The sequence below is a fragment of the Geospiza fortis genome, unplaced genomic scaffold (assembly GCF_000277835.1).
Source record: "Geospiza fortis unplaced genomic scaffold, GeoFor_1.0 scaffold206, whole genome shotgun sequence".
NCBI classification, from domain to species: Eukaryota; Metazoa; Chordata; class Aves; order Passeriformes; family Thraupidae; genus Geospiza; species Geospiza fortis.
Window position 1 is genome coordinate 6,111,230 of NW_005054311.1, and position 13,000 is coordinate 6,124,229.

A 13,000-nucleotide genomic window follows, 5' to 3' on the forward strand; every position below is an offset into this window, starting at 1 on the left:
TCCTGCAAACTGCCTGAGACCTATAAAAGAGATAAATATCTTCTTGCTTCTCCTTGGGCTTCATGCAGCTTTGGAACTTTGTTGGACGTGAACCTTCTGCCTTGAATAATTTCTTTGGGGGTCAGGAGGAAGTAAAGATGGTAGACACTCAGTGGGTTAAAATAATAAGATGTCAGCACTTCTGGAAAGGCTGATAATGCCTTTTAGGCTTTGGTGTAGCACACTGATGTCTTTTTTTTCTGGCACAGCCTCTGATTTGGCCATCCTTGAGCATGCACTTATGGGAGAGTACCTACGAGTGGGTAGGTTGAAATTGTAACGAGACTTGAGCCCCAGCTCTGCACAGATTGCCCACCTGGACAGCAGAGACTGGGTCAGCTCACAAATCCTAACTACCCTGGGAAGGGATGGTGTGGGAGTCTGTAGGAAGAGCTTTGAGCCAGCTGGTGTGTTCAGCATTGGTGTGGTGACATCTCTGCATTGTGCAGCTGGATGAGGATAGAGGAGCTGGGCAGCTCGGTGGTCTTTTCATGTTACCAGTGACTGTGGAAAGGCACAGCTGCAAAGCAAGGGAGTGGTCAGGGCTCTTCTCTCTTCTGAGGTATGTATTAAGTATGGCTGGCATTGAGGTGCATATCCAAGGATAAAGATTATGATCAGTCAGTGAGTTTGGCTTTAAGTTTGGCATCAAGATTGCTTTTAAAAAAAACAGTGGTGACACAAAAATCAGGATTTTACTTTAATTTTCTGTAAGTTTGATCACTTGGTGGTGAGACCATACTATGTTCCGACATGATAAATTTTTCTTTGTTCTTCTCAATTTCTAGCTGATATTTCTTTCAGCTGAATGTAAAGCGACTAAGCTGATAGATGTCTTGTGCTGGGGACTTTCTATCTGGTCTCTCTTTCTGCCTTCTATCAGTAAAGGCATCTGTCACTGACTGAGTCAGTTGGGAAATCAAAAACTTGAATTTTTCTTTTGACAGCTTCCTTCCCCATTTTCCTTCAAGAGCATCTCATCTTCATTTTCAAGTGCTCAGTCATAATTTTATTTTAAATTAGACTAGGTATAATCTTAAAAAAATTGGAAGGAAGATTTTAAACTATGCCTTTAAAACTATGAAGAATTTTGTTTTGCTGCACCGTGAAAGAGAATTTAAAATTATTTAAATTATCTAAAGAACACATGATATGTATGGACAGGTTTGCAGAAGAACAGAGCTATGTGGTTTAAATTACATAATCAAAGATATTGCATGACTTGTGCTTCAAGTTCTCAGAGGTATCAGGGTCCCTTCTCTAAGGTATACCACTAAAACTGCATTATAATCCAATTTGTAGAGCTGCCACTTGAGGTTGACTTGGTAGCCAAGATTAGGACTGACTAGACCTGGAGACCTTATGCCAATCACAGGAAAATATGCACCACTTGGTTGGCTCTGAAAAGCCTGTGAAAACTAGGCAGAGGCTTTTTAAAAGGAATTTTTGGAAGAAATTCAGGTGTTTGGTAGTGAGCACACCATTGCTTGAGCCACATGCTTATAGGTTTTTGAGCTTCCCAAGGAGATTTGGGCTTGCTAGAGTGAGCCAATGAATCCAACAGCAGTGTGTCACATTCCTTTAGAGGATTTTAGTCATCAGTCTTGTATGCCCTTTTCAGCATTGCCCTTAAGAATTTAACAGGTGATATGAAAATAGCATTTACTCAGTAATATAATTTCCTGTGACTGCTTGGATTACCTTTGAGGTAAAAGCTGATGTTTGATCAGTACTAGTGAAGCTGTCTGGCTTGCTGCAAATTCATATCTTACTGCATCCCACAGTGTCATCTGTCCATATCACTAATAGATCAGCTCCACTGCCACTGGCAGAATAAAGAGGATTCTGATCTATTTCGTGAATGTAGAGAAAGGTTGGCAGGGCTCCATTGGCCATACTTATCAACTAATGTAATGAAGTTTTAATGTCAAAAATCTGTTGTTGATAGCTTGTTTTCAATGGACTTTATCAAACTAAGACTTATTCATAGAATGCCAGCTATATTGTGTAGGTATATGCAAGTGTCCAGATATTAAGAAACAATAGATTTAAATATCTCCTAGCAGTAAGGGTTAAGGTCTATGGTGAATGTCTCAGTAGCTGGTGTTTATTACCTATCTCAGCCTCCAAACAGTGGTAACTAAATTGCACATAGAGTGACACCTTTAGTTTCAATAGCAACGTTTCAATAGGATGCAAATGCTGTAAAAACCCACAGCCAATAGTCCTGCTGTGGGTCCTGCTACCCAATAGTCCAATGGGTACATTGTTTTAGATCTGAACAATGTGTTTTAATGGCAAGGTGATCAACATTTTTTCTTGCTTCTGTTTCTCTAATGCAGCATTCTGAAAAAGAATGAAGGTAAGTTACAGAGAAAATTTTGTTCTTGTTGCATGACTTGTTTATGGTGGATGTGGGTATAAACATAGCTTCAGAAATTAGTGGATGATCACTGTTTTGATAGAGCTCTTGCACTCTTGCACATAAAAGATACTTAAACTGTATATTTTCATTTAACAAGAGAAAAATATTTCACAAATTCTCTTACACTTTTTTTCTGCCTTGGAACAGAGGGCAGGTGTGTACCTTTGTTTTTTGGGTTTTTTTAATAAATGGTGCTGCAGTCAGATTTTCAAAATTTTCTATGTCATTTCAGATCAGGTAATTTAAAAGGTTAGAATATACTATTCCCACTAATTAGGTCTTGAATACCTATTGGACTTCCTGATGAAGTGTGGGCATACCTACCAATGTCTGACAAAATAAAAGAACCAGGTGAACAACATGGACCATGTGTAGGAAAATGTCAGCATGTATCACAAGCATTTATGCATGAAAGCAAAAAAGGAAGAACATACATGGTAACATCCTGGAGCACAGCCTCATTTTCAAACTATCTGAAATGAAGCTTAAGTTTAGTAAGCTTTTGCACATCTTTTTGCTGTGTGTATTTGGGCACTGAGTAACATGCATATGAGAGTTACTGTAGTTCTGGTGGTGCAGGGCATTTTCAAACAGATTATGTAAAATTTCCCAAAAGGGGAGCTCACACTTGAGCATATGCCAGAGGCTCATGGCAAAGAGCACTAGTGAAGTCATTGGGCTGCCTGGAAGGGCACCATGGATAAGGGCTTTGCTGCCTTTGGAGCCAGTAGACAGTCAGGCAGAGTCATATGTTGTTAAACCTACTAATGGGAGACCCTCTGGTCCTGAAGACAGCTGCTGACAACAACAACTGTAGAGATAAAATTACCATTTTAAGTAGTTATGACTTTTAGGTTGATATTTCCTGATGTATAATGTAGAAACATGAGAAGCTTATTGTTTGGTTTATGTAGTTCCATGGCAGTGTTAAAAATAGTCTATGTAAGACATTTCTCTTTCCTGTTTTTCTAAGTGTAATTCTTGGCTTCCATTAGGAAAGTAAACAAAATGTTTTATTTTGACTGTTCAAGGAGGGTTGCAGTGGTCTAATGTGGGAGTGAGCACAAGGCAGTGGAAAGATGTTGGGTAACACTAAAAGTAGAAGTTGGCAAAGCAAACATATATAGAACACGAGTATTTAATTTTCCAGCTTGTGTGGTTTGCTCTGTGGTGGGTTTAGGCCCCACAGGGTTTGTCTTGTTTGTTTAGTTCTAGCCGCTTGCAATCCCTATGTGTCCACTCATTTTCCACATTAAGAACTCAGGATATGATTATCATGACTAGGGAAGAACAGTGAAATTACACCTTGCTGAACTAACTCTTCTGAGATTTACTCTGCCTATTCTTTTTGTCTGTGATATAATTACACTCAGTAACAGGGGCATTCAGCTTCTTGTTTACCGAACCTATTCTGCTCTGTGTGTTTTCAAATTTGGTTATATGGCTGATACCAGGAATGAGTGGTTATGTGATTGTTTAACTTATTTTCAGTTACTTTTGCCTCCTGAGTACTTAAATGCAAATCCTTGTTAACTAGCCTAGTTTTTAAAATTAGCTAACTTAATATTTAAAAATTTTATCTAGAAGTTATGCACCTCTTCTGTCAGAGATCAGCAACATGAGTAAAGAGCATTTATTATCACACCTAGTATCTCTTTCCAAAAATATATTTTGCCCACTTTCAAGATTTCTGATCCTAAAATCTGTCTGCTTGTTCTGCCTCAAGAGGGTACTGGAGTCCTTTTGAGAACAAATCCTCCTAACATTTCCCATTTGACAAACTGAGAAAAGTATGTAGTCATCTTTTCATAAGAAAATTGAACAAGTAGATCCTGGGGGAAAAAGGCATGGAAGACTCTTTTGTTCTGCATGAGTTGCTGGCTTGTTGGGTTTCAACACACTTTTTCATAGTTTCTACCCACTTCCTTTGCAAATATATTGGAACACAGTGTCATTCCTAGGGGAAGCCATCATGTGTGGCTGCTTCAGTGCTCAAAGTCAAAATGATCCAGTTTTATTTCATATTAGTCTGAGAGATGTTACCATTGCATCCCTTTGATCTATTCCAGTTGCTTTGCACTAGCTTTGGGATGGATCTCAGACCCCAGCAGGATGGGTGTAGTGTGACTACAGAATATGTTCCTTAGTTTAGACTAATATTTTAAAATGTTCTTTTGTTTTGATTAGCTGAAGAATAGAGGAATGGAAAACTTCTGCTTTGATTATAACCCTACAAATGAACATCAAGTAACTGGACAGAGGGTCATACTCTACCCATGCCATGGCATGGGACAAAATCAGGTAAGAATAATGTTTTATTTTTATTTTGACTAACATTTATGGCTGTAATGTAAGGAAGTATGGTAAAGTCATTGCAGTAGGGCTGAGAGAATGTGTTGCCACAGTAAGGTGATCTTAGTTTGAGTTTTGATTCTTGCACTAAATGCTTTTTATTTTGATGTATCTTCAGGTCAGATTTTCTTCATTCTGAGGATGTGTCTACCCAGCCCAGGGAACTCATGCATACCTTTATTATGCCTTTCCACAGAGCTCATTAGCAGGGGTTAATAGCACGTCAGTGCAGCTATAGTGCTCATAGGCCAGTGTTCACTCATCTCCAAAACCCCTCTGAGCTTCTGTCTGACCATGCCTCAAAAGTCCTTAATTACATTGGAAACCTCACCTAGTTCCACCTGGGTCTGTCATCATGTCTCTTCCTCATGGTGCCTGTCTAACTACCCAAGAGGTTTTAGACCACATCTTCTCCTGTCCTTCTACAGAAATGTCCTCCTTGCTTGGGCTCCACAGTCCAGGACAGCAGGGGTTCTCTTTAACACTGTCATTCTTGCTGTCTTGTTTTTAACTTCTGAAGCTGAAAATCCTGTTTTCTTTCTCCATGTTGACTGAACCTGTGTGCAGCAGTTGCTAGTTTTGACTTACTAGTTTGACTTATAATAATAAGTCGCTCTGCATAATGCCGTGGTAAAAGTGTTGTGGGGCGCTGTGGGGCCAAGCTAGAATGGCTGGTTTTGCATAGTTTTGAGTGACCACCTTCCAGAACTGAAGTTTGATGTTTGATGCGGGGCACATACTTGCCTGTCTATCTTGATTTTTGGCTTCTAACCCAGATTAGAGTTAACAGAGTACTTGAGATACGGTCTCATCAGTGCTGAGTACCAAAGGTCTTGTGAGACCTCTTGTACATAACCCTGTGACAGCATGGGTGGCTTGACTGTTTAGGTCCTTTTTTAATGAAATTAATCCAAACATTCAGTTAGGATCGTTTGGAAAAAGGAAAAAAGGGAAAACAAAGTTTGGAAAGAAACCAGAGATGTGACAGTTAAGCAGTGCATCTGCTATCATTCTGAACTCTGCTTTAAAAAAAAAAAACATAAAAGCTCAAGGACTGTAAAACAAATCTGTATTGTTGAGAAAGCTTCTAATATGAATTGGACTTTACATGAGAAAGGGGAAAGAAAAAGCAATGCACCTCAGATCTTAAAAGGAAATAGATTTGTTGCTGATAGCAAGTTTATTGCCTAAAGTATTATAACTATTATTTAGTATTATTTATTAGCTCATGTCTGGTTTATGTCTTAGGTTTCATAATATTTCTGTCCTTAAGGCCAAGATGCAGGGGAAGGCAGGGGGAGGATCTTGGACCATAAAAGCCAAAGGATCTCAATACTGACAGATGTCACTCACCCTGTTTACTCCCTCAGTTCAAATTCTTGCAGAAGTTTAGAATACTTCTATAGATCTATAGAGAAATTAATAATCAGATAACCCAGTCACGTCACTTTCTTATAAGTAACATTGATTTTGTAGATTAAGATATAGGATTACACGCTAACATGCCAAAGGTATTTATAGATATATTTTTCCTTGTATTGCAAATTACAGAGAGGAGAGGGGGTTGCTTTTTTTTTTTTTTGCATTTCTCAGAGCAAAAAGAGTTAGCTTAAATTTTATCCCTTTCCCCAAGAAAGAATAAAGAAATAAGATAAAAGGTGAAAGCAAAAGAGAAGTACAATTCAGAGATGAAACATCATGTTTTTACAGTTATCCTTTGTTTAGCTAGCACTAAGAGATTAACTGAATTTACTGCAAGATATCACATCTCTGGGTATTAATGCTCTGCCATCTCTGCTGGATGTGTACCTGCGGTGGCAGGCGCCGGGCTGGAAGCAGCAACACTCTGGGAACTGTGCAAACCGCTCCCTCTGCTGGCATCCGAGCAGGAGGAGGAAGGAGAAGTGGAGAAACCACCTGACTGCAATGTAAACCAATAAAGGAGAATATGACATGACTCGAGAGAACTGCAGAGCCTGAGGAGGGAAGGCCAAACACAGGAAATGGGTAAAACAAGATTAGTGAAATGGGCAAAAAGGCATGGGAGGGCTTGCAGGAGCCAGGGAGAAAGGACCAAGGTGACAAAGGCAGTAGTAGTTTGTGACAGAGGTTGAGCAGCAGGTGATGATCAGGGCATGTGTGACACAGGGAAGAATAGGACAGGGAGTGAACCAAGCAGAGTCATTGGAGAACATTTTAGTGGAAAGGGGCAGGGTGACTGAATGTGGGAGCTGAGATACCAGCTGGCAAAAGGGGACATGAGTAGGGGTGATAGGTAGCTGCAAGAGAACAAGTGGACAGCAGGAAGAGTTGTGGGTGGGGGAACAGAGGAAGACTAAAATAAGACAAGATGTAGAAACACAAGTGAGGTGGGAAATGAAGTTGGGGTTTCTGGACTTGCAGCTCCCTTTTCTGGCTCACAAATTGCTGTGAAACCTACCAGCAGGACATTTCTCTCCTTTCTTTTCCCATCCCACCACCTTCTTGACAGTCAATGTGAAAAGGTAGCAGGCTGTTCCTTGTGGTGTGAATTCTTTGGCAGATGACACTGTCAGGATCAAAACAGTTAAGTCATCCACATTTATGTCCATTGCTGTCTGCTGATGAAATGATCGTGGCAAGGTTTGGTCATCCTCTAGTATCAACAACCACAGTGTCTCAGAGATGTTTCCTGACAGCAGGCAGCCTTTAACTTCTCTTCAGCCCCCTGGAAGGGAATCCACCATCCTAATCCCAAACTCTTCCTGCCTTTTTTCTGTGAGTTTGTTCTCATCACTCCACTCATTATCTATATAGAGTTTTAGCAGCAAGCCCTCATTCCAAGCTTTGCTCCCATTCCCTGTCCCACACCACAGGCAGGTGGCTGTTTATATGGGGACAACTGCTAAACTTGTCACTGGCAACAGGTCTCCACTTGGTGACCTCTGAATATCTGTGTGCACTGTACCGAGAGGAGAGAGCACTGTGCTCTTGGTTATTTATAAGGTCCAGCACCTGCTCCTGTTTTACATCTCAGTGAATATAAGCATTCTCAGAAAACTCAAGTTCCTAGTAGTTTGTTGCTTTTCTTTCTTGAATCCATGGTCTAATTGAGAGGGTTTCTTTTACTCCTTTTGTGTGAGTGTAAGAAAACTAACTGGACAGGTTTTTTTTTAAATTAGCATGTTCCTTATCACAAGACAGTGAGGATAACACTGCAGTATTAAGAGTTGAGTGTATATGGAAGAGAGGCAGGAAATACACAAAACACTGGCTACTGATTGCTTGTACCTCAGGCTGCTTATGTTTTGTGGGAGTATCTGCCCTGCAGAGGAGAATGAAAGGTTTCGAAACTCAACACCAGTAAAGCCCTTTGCCCTTGTGGGAATGGCTGGGAAGCACTACAGAGGGAACCAATGTGTGATGGCACAAAATCAGCCTGATGTGTTAAAAGGATGGGAACATACTGACTGACAGTGTTCTTCCCAGAATTCCCATTTGGAGCTGATACATTTGACATTAACAGTGAGAGGGAAACAAAGAAGTTAGCAAAGCCCTTGGGTTTTCAGCAAAAAAGAGTATCAGACCTGGTAACCTCTCTGCTGGTTCTACCCATCAAGTGCAAACTTTTCCCTGCATGCAAAACAGTAGCCAGGCACAGAGAAGGATGAGAGTGTGTTTCAGGGTCCAGTGAGGTAGCCAAAATCTGCTGCTGGTCCCAGTGTCAGAGAGACACTGATGCATCTGAGACATATCCTGTAGATTGTCCAGAAGCTGGAGACACTGGGTAAAAGGCCTCATCAAGTTTGCCAATAGCACTTAAGGGAATCTACTGATTCTCAGAAGGAAAGAAATGCAGTAAGGCTACTAGTTATTGGGCCATGGATCAGTGTGAAAATGCTTCCTTTCTGCTGACAGAATGCAAGAAAAGAGAACTAAAAAACACTTTACCTTTTGAGGAGGAAGATATTTATTTCCTGTATTACTAGAGCTTGGAAAAGCCCAAAGCCTGAAGTATTTATTCAGTTTGAAGCAGTATAGGATAATAAACTGATTATGTTCATTGGGCAACAAGGCAGGAGTGCTTAGTTGTTAGTACTATAACTCCATTCCTTAAAGCTATTCAGAAATTAACCATTTTACTTGCTTTTTTTTTGGAATCTGGTGCAAGTCCTTGAGAGACCATTCAGGAAAGATATCAGTAGTAAGAAGTGCTCTGATCTAGAGGCTGCTCCATTTATTCTTGGCGCATCTGGTACAGTCAGCAGCTTGCAAGCTTTCACTTATACAAATTGCTGAAGAGTTATTATATCTAATAAATCCCCTAACGAGCAAGGCTCTAAATATGGCTTTGTGAAAGTGGCAGCTGTAAAAAGTGTCCATCCACACACAACTGAGCAGAACTGAGGCTTTTTCTTTATTCACAAGCCATAGGATTAAAATGCATGTCTCTGTAGCTCACTGTGGTGCCCAAAGTAGTGGGTTTTCTGTGTGTGAGTCAGGTACTGAACCTGGGAATAAAGCCTAAAGGCCAGGGAGTAGCTGCTGCCTGTTAGGATAAATAATAATAATAATAACAGGACCAATATTCACACAATTTACTTTTGTTGTTGATGAGGTTTTTTTTTGCATAAGGCAAATGTAAAAGTAGTGCAACCTACAGTGTAGGAACAGATCTTAGCAATAGGTTTCAAGGGAAAATCATGGTCTCTGGGGTCTTATGTCAGCAGGGAGACTTCAAACCTGATGTTGCTTTCTCAAAAACACTCATTTACCTTTGTGGCTTACCACAAATGAATGGTGGCAAACAGGTGAATTCTGGGGGGCAGGGGTCAGTCACTTGCATCATTGCTGGGAAAAAAAAGCCATGAGACTCCATAGGGTGATGCAGTGGGCAGCATTGGTTGGTGTATGGCTGGGACAGAGAAATTCCTGATTGTGATAATAGGAGGGGCAGATTTCATGAAACAACTATTATCAGTGTAGTCCAGATCAGAGCTCTTACACTTGGAAATGGATGGCTGAAGATTTTGTAATAGCACGGTCCTGTTTATACTGAAACCCCATTTCTAGCTCCTCATCAAGGTTATTAGCCCTGGTGGTTGTTAGGGATGTTTTTGTGGTAAGTTCAAGTATGTACATTTCTGACTTAGTACAGCCCCCTTCACAAAGCCTTACAGTCTCCAGAGGGGAAACAAAACAAAAGAGGATTCCTTCTCTCCCTCATCCTTTTATTGGTCTCTGCTAATGCAGCTGTACTATGGGTAATAAGCAATCTTCTGATGTTTATAAAACTCTCCTCTACTTTATTGAGTATAATCTAAATCAGATCTAAACACACATCCGTGCACTATAGTCATCTAAATTTTTTATAAGCTTGCTAAATACAAACAACTCTCCAACTCTGCCACTCTTTAATGAAGTCCAAAAGTTGGCAAATGTTCATGATAAGTATAAAATTTTAAGGAAGTCTTCAACCATAACTGGTACAGAAGCCAGGAGTTTCAGAGCAAGTTCATAACACTTCTGTGGAATATCGTGCAACAAGTAAAGATAGTAAATTGTCTTTAAGGAAGTTTTTTTCATGTTTAAAAGCAGCTGCACCTGTTTTGCTTCAAAAAATATCTTAAAACTTTATAGAACAAAATGCTTGTCACCATGCATCCTTAGTTCTGGAAATGACCATTATAACTGGAAATGAACCTGGACCAAACTCCATTTGAACTATGCAGTGAGAAGCTCCTTAGTTAAAACTAATATTACTTTGTGATGACTGAATTAAGAAGGCATAATGTCAGGCCAGAAACTGTTTTTCATCCTATTTTTAAGGGGGGCCTAGAATGTGACAGTTAAATATTGCAGGTTGAATTTTGGAAATTCTTTAATGCTGGAATGGCTATTTTCCAGGACATTTAAGTGCTACAAGAGTAAAGCAGTGCTGTGATGAGATTGATTTTCTGTAAAATAGTAAGCAGTAGAAGTTAAGGACTGTGACGGTTGTCACAAGGGTTCTTGGATGAAGGAAGAGATGAGATCCTTGACTCCATTATCAGAAGGCTTGATTTATTATTTTATGATATATATATATACTACATCATACTATACTACAAAGAAAAAGCAGGAGAGCTTTTCAGAAGCTTGCTAAGCTAAGAATAGAAAAGTAAAGAATCCAAACAAAGGCAGCTGGCCTGACCGAGAGCGAGAGCCAGCTCTGCTGTGAGCAGTCACTGAACCAAAACATCCACACCAGACCAATCACAGATCCACCTGTTGCATTCCACAGCAGCAGACAATCATGGTTTACATCTTGTTGCTGAAACTTCTCAGCTTCAGCAAGAAAAATCCTGAGAAAGGATTTTTCATAAAAGAAATGTCTGCAACAAAGGACTCTTGAATATTTCTGGCAAAATTTCCCTTCACAGCAGCAACTTTTATTCGTGAACCTAATTATAGGCTCTTAGTATATGCTTCTTTATAAACACTCTCTGTGTGCATATGAAATGACTGCTGTCCTTTGTTTCTTCTCTTGGGTTTGTAGTTTTTCGAGTACACATCCCACAATGAAATACGTTACAACACGCGACAGCCGGAAGTCTGCGCAGCCATTGATTCAGGGACTGACTACCTGACAATGTACTTGTGTCAAGAAAATGCCCACAGTGTTCCTGAAAACCAGAAGTTTATTTTCAGAGAGGTAAGTGTGCCTGCTTGGGTTTGGGTTTGCTTTTTTTGGGAGTGGGTGGAAGGAGAATTGTTGAATTTTTAAAATTTTTGTTTTACTGCATACACATTGGGCAGGCCACAACACTGGCACAGGTCTCTGGGAGAAATAGGCTAATGTGGCTTCTAATAGCTGATCACAGAAACAGGGTAGCAGACAAAGAGTATTCCAGTCATAAAGAACAGGAAGATTAGAGGAAGGAAAGCACCCTTGTTAACATCAAGGAGGTTGGGAACATTCTCTCTTGCATGTCGCCCCTACTGTCTTCTGAGATTGAGGTGCTTCAATATAACCCTTCCTCAGCCAGTCATATGGCTGGCCTACTTCTGTCTTTTCATTGACTTATTTCCCAATATTGATATTACAATATATCCCCAATACTTCACACATCACCATTACTTTGTGCTCTTTCCTGCTTTTAAGCAGATGCCTCTACATGATATTAGAAAAGTTTGTGTTTAGTAGTTCTGAATCCGTAAAGAAGCTCCTGGATGCCTGAGAGAAAATAAGCTGGATGAAAAATGATGGCCTTGGTCAGGTTCTGGAGTGTTGTTATTTGGCTAATGGAAAAGGTCACATAATATATCAAAATGGTATATTTACATAATGTGTCTGCATAATGCATCTAATCCCTACAGGCTCCATGGCTGACAAATCTCACTCTTCGGTACTACCAGCAGTGATAAGGTAGCAGGGTAAACTCTAAAAAAATAAGATGGAAGTTACTGTCTGTTCCCTAAATCTAGTCCAGACTGAAGCTCATAGTGATATTACTAAATAAAAATGTTTAAAAGGTTGACTTTATAAATGATGTTTCATTTTTAATATCGTCTTTTAACAAAATTGCTCAGTCATATTGCATGAATCCCTAAGATGATGTATATTGAAGGATCTTCAGTCACTGCAAGAAGTAATCAAGAGAACTGAACTTTTCAAATTGAGAAAATGAAAAAATTGAAAAAAATTATGGAATGCATCTGTTTCCACTGTATTCCTAACCATTAATTTCATAATCTGAGACTTCAGGAATTACTTTAAATGTTCTTTCCCATGATCACTTTGTGCCTGTGTGTGATTTGAATGTACTGCTCTGCTCCAATTCCTTTGCTGCTGCTACACTAAATCAAAAGCACTGGTCTCCACCTTTCAAGGCGAATGATGGGTGAGGTGTCAGCACCACATTTCTTTTGCTTTGTGCACAGTTGTGTCAGACAGCTATCCTTATGGATGGAGCATAATCAGAGATTTGAACAGCCTTCCCAGCAGCTTGGCAAGAATTGAGTTCTTGCGGACACTGAGTCAAAAATGAGTGAGATGGATACTGATTAATCCACTCTAAAATTTGAATTATTGTGATGGAAGCAAGAAAGTAGTTCTGCAGCTGAATCTGTCAGCAAGTCTGTGAGCAAGCACACTTTGCTGGGCATCAGGAGCTGTGGCTCAGGATGCAATTAAGTGCAACATTCCTGATGAGGGAAAGAGCA

At 40.0% G+C, this 13,000-nt stretch overlaps 1 protein-coding gene across 1 annotated transcript in view; it reads left to right on the forward strand.

Moving 5' to 3' along the window:
- Positions 1-13,000, forward strand: part of GALNT12 (polypeptide N-acetylgalactosaminyltransferase 12) — a 33,612-nt gene that overhangs the window by 18,017 nt on the left and 2,595 nt on the right. The window contains exons 7-8 of the mRNA XM_031055641.1: positions 4,652-4,765; positions 11,334-11,489. Of these exons, the coding sequence (XP_030911501.1) occupies positions 4,652-4,765; positions 11,334-11,489 (270 nt within the window). The remainder of the gene's footprint in view (positions 1-4,651; positions 4,766-11,333; positions 11,490-13,000) is intronic.